General features: G+C 39.1%; 1 protein-coding gene across 1 annotated transcript; it reads left to right on the top strand.

Moving 5' to 3' along the window:
* Positions 1–3,196: 3,196 nt before the first annotated feature.
* On the top strand, positions 3,197–8,892 carry TIPRL (TOR signaling pathway regulator; the record flags this gene model as incomplete). Its single annotated transcript, XM_010017990.1, has 6 exons — positions 3,197–3,376; positions 4,158–4,257; positions 5,409–5,540; positions 5,953–6,048; positions 6,810–6,872; positions 8,506–8,892. Coding segments are annotated over 6 exons (721 nt in total), but the record flags the coding sequence as incomplete, so codon positions are not given.
* Between the last annotated feature and the right edge of the window lie 3,773 nt (positions 8,893–12,665).

Here is a 12,665-nt window from a genome sequence, read left to right as displayed (position 1 = left end):
GGGGCCGGCCGCGGCGGACGGGACGGGGCCTCCGCTGCTCGCTGCCCCTCCGCAGCTTGTGCTGGGGCTCAGGAGGAGCCTCCGCTGGGCTGGCATCTCAGACCCCGGCAGCGATCTGGGGTGCCTTGTCGCCTTGCACAAGAAATAACGTTCTTTGGGCGGAGGAGATGCTGCTTAGCCCAGCAGCATGGGCGGGGTGGTGTTTGTTCTCTTTTAGCGAGGGTAACCTTGATTCTTTGGCTTGAGAAACTTAGGTGATTTGGGTTGCAGATGGTTTCCGAATTCTGCTTTCAATGATCGCCAATGTTTTTTGAGACCCGCCTGCTAATTAGAAGCCTTTTTTTCCTTAATTACTTCTTAATGGTGATTAAGGTTCTTTGACATGTAGTCCACAGACTTTCATAAGCTATTTTGTGGTAATGGCTATTTGAAGATAGTGGTTCTCATTAAAAATTTATTATTTGCTTTCTCCTTGTAGTAATTTCCACTGCTGACAAACTGCTGGAGAAAATGCTCCTGTGTCAGCAGCAAGTCTCGAGTCAGATTTGCTCATGGGGCACTGAGCAGTTCAGCTGTGTGGTGCCATAGCTGACCTCAGTGGCAGCTGAATTTGACAGATAATTCTTGGTTTGAATTTCTAGAATGCATACATGGAAATCTTGTTAGTCTTGTTCAGTGTATCTTAATACATGTTGCTTTTAACTTTTGTAAGGCTGATCTGTTTGATAAAGTCCCATGTCTTGAAAAGGTTTTTGTTGTTGGTTGGTTGGTTGTTTTAACTGGGTATCTGCCTTAAAACAGGTAAGCCCTATGTTCCTTCGTCCATCTTTGTTTTAAGCTTTGAACTTAGGATAATCTTCTCAAACTGCTTCTGACTAATGGTCCTTTAATTTTGCAGTTACAGGTAAGAAAAGTTGAATCCTGTGATTTTAGTAATTTTTTCTGTAATGAGGATTCAACACCCAGCTAAGCTATACCCGTGTCCTGCAGGGGAGGGGGAGTTGTTAATAGATAATCCCATTTTTTATGGCATATTTGTGAACATGTTATTTGTAGGATGCTGCGTTTTAAAAATTAAGGTCTTTATTCTTAAGATGAGGAGGATGTTAACTCTCTTCATTGCCCGTGAACAAGAGAGACTTGAACTGCCAATCTAGAAGCCAAATTTCCTACTGTACTCATCTTCTGAGCTACTCAGTTTCTTTAACTGCACTTATTTTAAAATATACCGTCACGTCTGTAATTTTCAGAAATTACCTTCATCTGTTTAGATGTTTTTGAAGACCAGTGTTTTTTTTCAGAATATGTTGAAAAAGGCTGAAAAGTAAAGTTGCAAGAGGCACAATACAGCTTGAAAGAACAGAGGACTTTGCAGAGTAGGGAAATCCAAAATTAGCTGTTCAGGTCTTGGTACCTAGTATGAGATCCCCACAACAAGTCCTTCACTTCAACCGAAGAGTCAAGAACTATCCAGTTGCAGTGCTTTCACTCAATGTCCTTTTATAATGTATTTCTCTTGGCATTTTGCCTTTTTTATTGCTTGGGGAACATCATTAGTTACCTGTAGGAGTTTTATTTCTGACAAACATATCACAAAAATCCCTTGGCAACCTCTTTGGGAAGGTGAAGGATTAAATGTGCCGTAGAAAAGAACTCCTTTCTGGGCTAGAGTCAGTGTTGGCAGGTCAAGGGGCCTACACTTGATGGAATGGAAAACTTCATAACATTATTCTGCCTTCTCTGGGAAAGACATAGGATCTATGAACTTGCTATTTTTGTTTCAGTTTGGTTGGCATAATGTTCTTTTGTAGGGCAGAGTTACAGAAATAATCACTTTTATTCAGGAATGTCTTACTATCAATGCAAAAGTTGCTACTGGGTCACCAGTGGGTTTTTTTTGTTGCTTCCTTATAATTAGTGTATTTCCTGAAGTGTTCTTCCCTCCAGAGGTCACATAGTTCTTTTTGATCTTGACACGTAAAGTAAGTAGTGGTAGGGAGGAAAAGAAGTCATTAGGGACTCTAGTGGTAGGACAAGGGGTAATGGCTTTAAACTTAAACAGGGGAACTTTAGGTTAGATATAAGGAAGAAGTTCTTCACAGTGAGGGTGATGAGGCACTGGAATAGGTTGCCCAAGGAAGTTGTGAATGCTCCAACCCTGGAGGTGTTCAAGGCCAGGCTGGATAGAGCCTTGGGTGACATAGCTTAGTGTGTGGTGTCCCTGCTCATGGCAGGGGGGTTGGAACTAGATGGTCTTAAGGTCCTTTCCAACCCTAACTATTCTATGATTCTGTGATTCTATGAAGCGTTTTGGTCAATAAGGTCAGTATGTATACAAAGTGGTGGTGTATGTGTACATCTGTATTTATAGTGTATGTATATATGCACACATGTATAAATAAGTACAAAGACTGATGTAAAAGAAAATGTGAAATAGGATGGTTTGAGATTTCCTGCAAGGATCATGCTTATTTGGTTCATGCAATCCTTTGTTCAGTTGGATGTGTGGCTTTCGTGCCTAAGGTTACAAATACTGGTATGTATTCTGTACCAGCTTGGGAAAGTAGTAGAGCTCAGTAGTGTCTTCTGCACTTTCCACATACTCTGCCAGGGTTGTTTTCAGCCCCTTTATGTAGGCTTCTAAAGTTGAAGGTGTGGGCGACTGTGTAGTGAATTTAAACTTCCTGGCAATGGGTGCTTGTTCCTAAAAGATCTTTTGGGGCACTGGCTGAAGTATCCAGGGATTTGCTACAACAGGCTGAAAGCTGCTACTACATGCTTATCAGCTATTTTTGATTCCTCATGTCTGAGACTTTTGCATGAGCCTTACGGAGAAGGAATGTTTTAGGAATACTCTTGTGGTGGAGAAGTGATGTTGGATCAATGACTCTGCAATTCATGTCAAATGGTTAAACTGGGAAGACAACAAAGTTTTGCAGAACATATCGATGACGTGTCTTCTGAAGTATCATGGTATAGGGGTTTTCCTGGAAGTGTTTGTTCAAGGCCAGGTTGGACGGGGCTTTGAGCAACCTGCCCCATGGCAGAGGGGTTGGAACTAGATGAACTTTAAGGTCCCTTTCAACTCAAACCGTTCTATGATTCTAAAGAATACTTACTCCAAAACAAGGACTGCTGTCACTGAACTGTAGCTGACTGATCTCTCTTCATGGGATTTTTTTATTTTCCTGTGCAGATTGGCTGATGAATTACACATGCCCTCCCTGCCAGAGATGATGTTTGGAGACAATATCCTAAGAATACAGCATGATCGTGGTTTTGGAATTGAGTTCAATGCAACAGATGCTTTAAAATGTGTCAATAATTGTCAAGGTATGATCAAAGTGGCTTGTGCAGAGGAGTGGCAAGAGAGCAGGTACAGTATTTTATCACCAGTGGGCAAGTACTGGTGTGTTGCATGTGAAACTGTCATAAAGTATTTGAAAGAACAGACTGAACTCTTGGAAACCATGTTGCATTTGGTTATACCATAGATAGTGTGATCACAGGAGTCACTTAGCTTTTCTTTGCCATGATCATTCTGTTTGTTAAAGGGGGTCAGTTCTATTTTTCAGTTGAATCTTGGCTTTCTGAAAATAATGGGCCCTTAAGCATTACAATATTGTATTGTGTGGCATTTCCAAGTGCAGAATGCTGTCCATGTTCAAAATCTTAGCCTTAGGAATATAGCAGAACAATTACCATGCATGAGAACTAATTGCACTACTTAGTATTTACCTAATGAGTTGCAGAGCACCTAGAAATAAAGCACAGAGATAAATCAAAGGTGTCATGAAGACTAAAGCAAATAGCAGTGTTAATGATTGCTGTGTGTTATCAAGCAGATTGCTTTCTGCCTCTTAAAGAAAAAAATGATCTTGAAATAAAACTCTTTCAACACCATTGAACCAAAATCTTTATTTTGACTCCTAGGACTGAGGTAGTGTTACAGCATAGGAATTGTGGTAATGGTTTTCTAATCTGTTATGGAAACAAATGTTGTGGAAGAAGCAATACTGTATGATTTAAGTATTGACATGTCATTGAAGCACAGGCAGTGCTGCTTTTTTCTTCTTGAAGAGTGTGGGAATTGTACATATGCGAGGTGGTAATTTTTAAAGAATTGCTACAAAGCATGTTGTTTTGCACTTCTTAAGGACTGAGACTGAGCACACTAAGGAAGTTGTCAAGCCATATGATTGGACTTACACAACAGACTACAAAGGAACACTGCTGGGAGATACTGCAACATTAAAGGTAACCATTTTCTCCTTGTTAAATGCTGGTTGCAGATTGTTTCAGTCAAACACAAACACTTTTTTTTCTTTTAAGACTGTCATTTACCTTTCAATAGGCATTTGTAAAATCCTTCATGTTCCTAATTTCTGACTTCAAGGTATAGTTTGGGCTTTTCCTGTCGCAGCATGTTATCCTAATCAAATCATGTCTTTAGTAACTGGGTTGGTTTGGGTTTTTTAAAGCAATTTAGGATTATGTAAAAGGGTGCTGTTGTGTCCCTTAGTGAGGGCATACTCAGAGAGCAAAAATCTTCAGTGCTAGAAATCATGCTGGATGCCCCTCTGAAGCCCTGAGGTCCTCACACGCAATGGAACTATTCACTGTGTAATTCTCTACTACCTTTACTCTTTGTGGGTTGCCTGTTTGTCTAAGCAGATATGTAGATCTGGTTGCTTTCTTCAATGGCTTTGTGTTTTTTTTCTGCAACAGCAAAAACATATTTAAACCTACAGGCCCTCCCTTGTCTTTACTTTAAAATAAAAAAAAAATTGGGACTGAAGTTCCCGATTTCTCTTTACTGTATACAGATTGCTTGCTACTAAGCAGATACTCTCTATTAAGAGTTATAGATCAGTTGACTTATTCTGGAATTAAAAGTGCAGCACAGAAATAAATGACATCTTGTTGGCCTGTAGTCTTTAGGCAGTGTAAGCATGTGAGTGTATATGGAGATGATGAGATGGAAAATGTATAGGTACTTGATTTCCATGCTTTATTAGAATCCTCTTCAGGGCTTGTAGTGGGCTAGAGATACTAGATGCATAGAATCTTGTTTATAACCCAGAACTTCAAATCTTCATCTTCAAGTATTTTGCAATACAGAAATTGAGTAGAATTGTCTGCAGCTGAAACCCCACTGAGCCTGTACCCAGAGGAAAGTTTTTTCAGAATTTTCCACTCTTGGTGTTGCTTTGATTGATGTTTCCTCTTGAAAATTTTGGGTTTAATTTTAACTTATTTTCTTGGAAGTTTTGCATGTTTTAAACTTAGTGCCCTAAAAGCTTTATCCTTTCTAAAACTAGCTACTGTGGGATTTATAGATCAGGACAAACTTTATGTAGCTTGGCAACAAATTAACATGCTACCTGTTCTTAAATCTTTTTCTTTAGGTTGTTCCTACAACAGAACACATAAATACAGAGAAATTGAAAGCCAGAGAACAAATTATGTTTTTTGAAGAAGTACTACTGTTTGAAGATGAACTTCATGATCATGGAGTATCGAGTTTGAGTGTAAAAATAGTGAGTAGTGAGAGGTGTATGGAGACATTTGGTGACTCAGTTGGTTAACATATGCAGTGCAGCCTTTTTTTTTTTTTCCTTATGGGATTTAAAGTTTAAAATGCGAAGTTTTTTATCCACACTCTTAGAAATATCATCTAATTGGAAATTATGTTGTATTGAAATCTGCCTGTTGGCTGCTTCAGGGAACAATCTTTTCCCTCTTTCTGCATCCTGCCAAAGAATCTTTTGAGGCACTGTCTGCCCTGCTGTCCAATGACAGCTGTGGCATATCAACAGCCCAGATTTCCACTTCACTACTGAAAGCTCCTCATACTGTCCTTCACTGTGAATATCTGAGGTAGCTGAGAGCATACTTAAAGTAGAACTTTGCGATACGCTGAATGAAACATCTTTTTTTCTTTTTTTGCAGAGAGTTATGCCTTCCAGCTTTTTTGTCCTGTTGAGGTTTTTCTTGCGAGTTGATGGGGTACTTATCAGGATGAATGATACAAGGCTTTATCATGAGGTAAACCCTTCTTCTCCATCATGAATGTTTTACAGATGCTCTTTTGTTATGTTACTTCCAGAGAAGACATGCTGATATTCCTGTTGTTTAATACTGATGTTTGGGGTATAGAGGTTACCTGAACTGAGCTTTCAAGTGTATTTGCTATTGTGGTGGTGCTGAAGTAGCAGCCAAGTGCTGAATGCCATGGGGGCTAGCTAGGTATTGTATGAGCAGATTAGGCTACCCCTTGTGTGCAGTTACCACTTAAAAATATTTTGCAGACACAGATTAGAGAAGAAGTACAAGAGGGAAAATAGGCAATAGTAAATGGTATGATATTGTTTTTATCCTTGTCTCCAAGTGCAGGCTTTTTGGCTTGTCTAACATACAACTGCAAGTTTTAACTTTAACTGTCCATACTACATTTGGGTTCTAGTATCTCATACATAATACAGAGCATAACAGTTGTGGTTTGCTTATTCTGTCTAGCTGTATTTGTACTAATGCCGGAGTTCCAGCTAAGTAAAGATTAACAAGCATATTTAGTCACAGATTTTTTTTCCTGAATGCATGCATAAGGGTGATTTTGGGGAAAGAGAACATTGCTGAATATCTTTCTCTGTCTTCATGAGTTTGTACATCTGTTTCTGCTCCCAGGTGACGATCTGCGGTCAACCAAATTCAAAAGCTTGCAAAATTCAGTGTATTTAAAATGCTCTTCTTGCACTGATAGGTGATAATTTTGTAATTAAATTATGCCTTTTTTTTTTTCTCCTTAGGCTGACAAGGCCTACATGTTACGAGAATACACCTCCAGAGAAAGCAAAATATCAAGTTTAAAGGTACTGCATTTGTTAAATGGTTTTTGGTTGGTTTCGTGTTGTTTTTTGTTTTTTCTTCTTCTCTTTGCTTTTTAAAATTGTTTTTATGGTCAGCATAGAAAATATTGTGTAAGTCAATTGATTTTTAGATTTGGAATTGAGAGAGAAAACCCCTTTCTGCCTACACAACATTTATTTTGGTGATTTCAGGGCAGATTTGCATTTGTACATGCTCAGATCACATGACAAGATACAGGATTGGCTTATTTTTTCTACTTTTGAGTTAAGATATTTTAATGATTTTTTCATAAAACTGTTCAGATACAAAATCGGGTAGTCCATGTCCCATGAGGCTAAATTTCAGGGCTGGTTGTATGCTTGCAAGCAGTATTAGGAGTTAATAGACTCATTCAGTTCTTCACAAATTGAATAGCCTACCTTAAAACTCCAGTAATAGCTCAGAATAATTTGTGGCACATTTGGAGCTGCAGCTGTTGATTTTTCCTCCTGACCCAAGACTTGGTCTTGCATATTCTTGTTCCTTTTTTATGATGTTTTTCCTTCACCTGTAAAAAAGTGATTAATGTGTTACTTACCTTCTGAGTGAATGTTTTTGCAGAATGCTTTTCTTTTTGTGGAAGGTGGCACTGTATCATTTCTTAACAATATGTGATCCCTATAAACAGGATTATATTCAGACATGAGCTTTTTGATAGTTTTGTGGGGTCTGAAATATAAATCAGTGATCTAGGTTTTACTTCACCTCATATTTAAAAAATATCATCTGGACCGTTAAATAATATTCCCAGCCTGTTGTTATAGAGAGGAAATGCAACCAGCTTTTCAGTTGCCTAGATCAGCTTGCATAGGTAAAGCAAGAAAGTTTCCTGCTTCACTTAGGTTTGAAACAATTAAAACAGCAGTATGATTCTTGCGTGTTAGGAGTAGCCAAAATACAGGTTGCATTTGAATAGCTCCAGATACACTTCTTAAATTATGTTGTTAGAAAGTTTGGGTTTTGGTTTTTTTTTGGTTTTTTTCATCAAATGTCTTGCATCTGCTGAAGTTGTCCACAGGAGTCTCCAGAGAAAGATACTGATTAATTTAGTAAACCCACCTAATTTCTTCAAATGAGATTAAAATCCAGTGAGTTTTAGTATTTCATATAAATGTCTGACTTCATAAAATAAGGTACATGTTGAGGTATATCAATTATCAGTAGCTAAATCTGAGCAACTCCAGTGAATATACTGCAATGGCTAGAAGACATTAAACCTGGGATCCCTTGCGGCCATCCTAGTCTCATCTAGAACTAGAACCTCAAAAAGACTTGGTTACATTCAGATGATAAATTTATTTTTTTAAAAACATTGCAGCTGTTCATTAGTGTCTCTTTCTTGTGCTCTTACGATCTACTGCTTAAAAACGTTAAGTAACTTTCCTTAGCATATTGATCTACACAAGGAGTAAAAGACTGTATGTACATTTGAAGTCATACGGTAAATTTTAATAGTCTTACCTGACTTCAGGTGTTTAAACGAGGTAGATTATGGGTTAATTGTCTGTAAAAGTCTGGGTTTGGAATACCTTTAATTTTTTTATTCCCTCCCTTTCCTTTCACTCACTTGTTTCATGTAAAATTTTTGCTTCTTAGCATGTCCCACCTTCCCTGTTCACGGAACCTAATGAGATCTCTCAGTATCTACCTGTAAAGGAGACAATCTGTGAAAAACTAGAATTCCCAGAGAAGATGGAGCCTAAACCAGAAGCATCACTGGAAACCATGTGTGTTAAGTCTAAATAAATGTGACTTTATATGGACTTGAATTAAACTGGAGGTAACATGATCATGTAATCATTGCCATGGGGGGCGGTTTCACTACTAGTGGAATAAAGAATTCGGCTAATTTTCTATAGCCCTGAGAGAAAACATTTCAAGCAGATTTTGCTAATGGTGTTTTTTGTTTGGTTGGTGTTGGATTTTTTTAACCTGTATCTGGAGTTAATGATAGACTGGTGGCAAGTTGTTTTCAGCAGCACTGGAGAAAGACTCACAGTTTAAGAGTCTGAGATCTGTTTAATTCCCTGGGTGGTAGGCAGGATATTGTCTGGACCCTCCACCACGAACACTTCTATGAAGATTTTGTTATTGCTTCTGCAGATACTGAGACTACTGGAGTCTTACAATTGGCATTTTATTTTTATTGAGAAACCATCCACAGGGAAAGAAAAAAACCCATCCTCTGCATTTATTTTGAGCTTTCAGTTCTAAACTACACATTTCACTTGACTTCCCCTACTGTAAGCTGATAAACAACTAAGTTAAGAGACTCTGATCCAGACCTTAAAATATTAATTTCATCTGAGGATAGGCTTACTGATGGGAAAAAGAAGGAAGTGCATTTGTCTGACACTATATAAAGGTAAAATGCCCTTATTTGTGAGGCATTAACTCCAGAGCAGGAGAAAAGCTGAAGGTTAACAGAGACACACGCTGCTAAGTCTCTTCAGAAATACTAGTTTATTCTAGTATTCTCTAGAATACTCTCTAGGCAGTTCTGGAGACTAGTACTTAGGGCTTGTATGCTGCTACAGTCATGTCCTACATTGGAAATGCATTGTACTGTATTGACCTATTGGACATACTGCATGGTGCACATGTATGATGGTTATCCTGCCCTGACAGTGAAATTGCTGAATCGCAGAGTGGCCTAAGGCTCAGGAAGAGTGAGGTGGTTAGTCTCTAGTCCCTAAAGGATGCTGGTATTTGCAGTTTGAGAAACAAGATCCTACATAGTCTTAAAAGGGTGCCAACATGTATTCCAGATACATAATTTTGGTTTATTTTTAAAATTCTTTAATTTCTGATATTAATAAAAGTGTTATCATATGTATAGTCATGGTTTTAACACTTTGTAGATTAAACTTTAAATATCTGTATTGCTTTTGGAAATCCTAAATTATGTTAATAGTATGAATGGAGGAGCTAAACAGACTTGTCTAGGTTTACTGCTCACACTCGGTGAAGTAAAGCAGCAAATGGCTGTAACAAAAAGCAGGCCTTGTGGTTGATGGCACATAAGAATGTGTACATGTTCTCATGTCTGGGAGTTTTCATTTTAAAATCCATATTCTGCACTTCATGGCTTAATAGAAAAAACTCAGCTCAGAACCTGGTATTCAACGAGGTCTTCTGAGAAATGGCTTCCGCTTGGAAAAGACCCTGAATTTTTAGGAAAAAGTCTACTGCCATCTAAGTGGCTGTTTTCTTAATAAAAACAACAAAACCACTTTGTTGCACTTTTATTTGAGGCAGCCTGGTCCAACGAACTGATCAGCAGGTTGAAAGGCAGGAACTAAAGCCAGTTTTTCCTGTGTCATGGATTTTCTCAGACCACAGGGAACTCGCTTCTCTGTGCCTCAGTTTCCTGTATGTAAAAATAAGAGTTAAATGCTTATCTTACTGAGGGTCTGTCAGGATTATTTTGTAAAAAGTTGATTAGATTATTTTTTTTTCCCTGAATGCACCTTCAGCCTTATCTTTGGAATCCTATGGAAAGCATTATTGCAAAAAAATCTTGTGATCCATGAGATAAAATGAGTGAAAAGAGCTGAAATTAAACAGTCTCTGAAAGAAATTATTATCAGGCAACCATGATGTGGGGTTTTCTGATAAGTGAATTTATGGCCACTTTGAAATAAAGGTGAGCTCCTCTATGTTCCTGGTTAAAGTCCTAAATTCTGTTGGCTTTTTTCATGTTCCTGCACTTGTTTCCTAAAGATTTTAGTATCAGGATGAAGAAGGGGCTGCAAATAAATGCAGCATTGAAGTGATCAAAATTCATTTAGGTCCACTCCAGTGATAGAGGGGTAGGGGGAGAGAGTGAAAAGTAAGGGCACAACAAACGGTGAAGAGATTATTTTGCTTTTAGAAGTAAATTATGGCACTTCATTTACTCTAAGCGCATATTATTTTACATGCCTTAAGGGCTTATAAAAACACACTTTAAAGCTGGTAGTGACTGAGAGCTGATATAGTGCTAGCATGAAGGCAACTGTATCTGCATTCATTAATTCAAACTGTTATTTGGGTTTGGTCAGTGACGCTGGCGCTAATCTGTGGGCTGAAGTGTGTGTTGGGGGGAACCCAGAGCATCGACACCTAGCGATGGAAAGGGTGCTCTGCATGTTTAGCTTACACGCTGTATTTCATCTTGTCCGTATTGCATACCGAGTTGTGACCTCCCGATACAGTTGTCTTGAATGGACTTGAATCTTGACTCTATAGTTACGTGATATCCATCTGCTTTGGGTGCTGTGCATTTAAGTGGAACACACATGTTGGGGAACTCACAATGTTTAGGGAGTTAAAATTACTACAGAGTAAAACCTGGAGCACTTTGTGACTCTCTCATACCACACAAATTATCAAGAAGCAGCAGTATAAACTGGTGTACCACAAACTCTCTGGTAACAATTTTACACAGAAAAGTACCACTTTGGATACCTAATTTTAGGGGGAGGGAGTGGGGTGATTCTCCAGCTGTTTTATGGCAAGTTTAACATGTGGCGGTTTATATTCTTTCTTGTATGTTGCTAAATAAAATATACCAAACATTTTACAGTTCTGTTTTTATCTGAGCAAAATAACCTGAAATAACTATTCCTGATTCTGAATTTTGCATGCTTGTAAGGTACTGCATCCACATGCCTTTGCCTGTCAACAGGCCACTCTGTCTGGTTAGGAAAATAAAGTGAGGCTTTTTCAGAGCAGGGGAAGAGTCACGGTAGTGGAATCAAAATTAAATACATATTAATATTTCTATGAGCTTCACTATTTGCAAATAATTGGCAAAATGGCTGGAGGAGGTAGGATACAACTAGCGAAGTAGAACTGGCAGAGGGCATCTTGTCTTGTGAAAACAGGACACCCGGAAAACATTAGGACAGCTCAGATGTCGGCTATTGTATGCTTGTGTTAACCCAAAATCGGGGTTCTTCACCCTGTGTGCAGAGAGATGATTAACAACCAGAGTCGAGGTATTACACGTTCCTGTGTAACCTGCTCCAGCTGGCCCTGCCTTGGCAGGGGGGTTGGCCTAGATCATCTGCAGAGGTCCCTTCCAACCCCAGTGATCCTGTGATTTCATGCCTGCGCAGGCGGGTGCTGGGCAGTAACTACACAAAGCCAGCACACCCGCAGTCTGCCACTTCTATGCTTGTCAAACACCGACAGTGTTTTCCATATACATAACAATCTATATCTACAGTCATTGCCTCTTAGAGTCTCTCGTCTCTGTTTAAAGACACAGTATATATTTAGTTCACTGCACATGTTCTGTAAGGGTCCCTTAAAGGGTATGATTTTTAGTATTCAAATGAACCAAGTTCCTTTAGGAACACAGGTACCTTCTGCTTTGCAAAATTACTTCTGCCTTCCTAATCTTTCTGAAGTAGCTGTTCTGCTTCTGATGATCCAGCTGCTTCATCTATCAGCCACCCAGCTCTCCTCAAGCTCTGTGTGCTTGTAAGGAAGCATTAGTTTTCCTTGCTGCTCGCAATTCTAAACTCAAGATTTCCAAGCTTTCGCACACGCAGTCCTTTACAAAATCTTAACTTCCTCAGTGCCGGGTAGCACTGGGAAGCGTAAGAAAGCCCTGGTTCTTGGGGAAAGTGGCGGTGCCTACTGCCTCTTAAAAATCCCAAACCAAGCGTATGAGTTACTGTGAAGATAATCCCTCCCCAGGACGTGAAGCAGGGCACGGGCGCTGGGCTGCTCTTCCTCCATCTCGCTTGCGGTCCGCGCACCTGCCC

The sequence above is a fragment of the Nestor notabilis genome, unplaced genomic scaffold, assembly GCF_000696875.1.
Source record: "Nestor notabilis isolate BGI_N333 unplaced genomic scaffold, ASM69687v1 Scaffold35067, whole genome shotgun sequence".
Classification (NCBI taxonomy): Eukaryota; Metazoa; Chordata; class Aves; order Psittaciformes; family Psittacidae; genus Nestor; species Nestor notabilis.
Note: the sequence above shows the minus strand (reverse complement) of the source record. Positions and strands in the feature narration are given on the sequence as shown.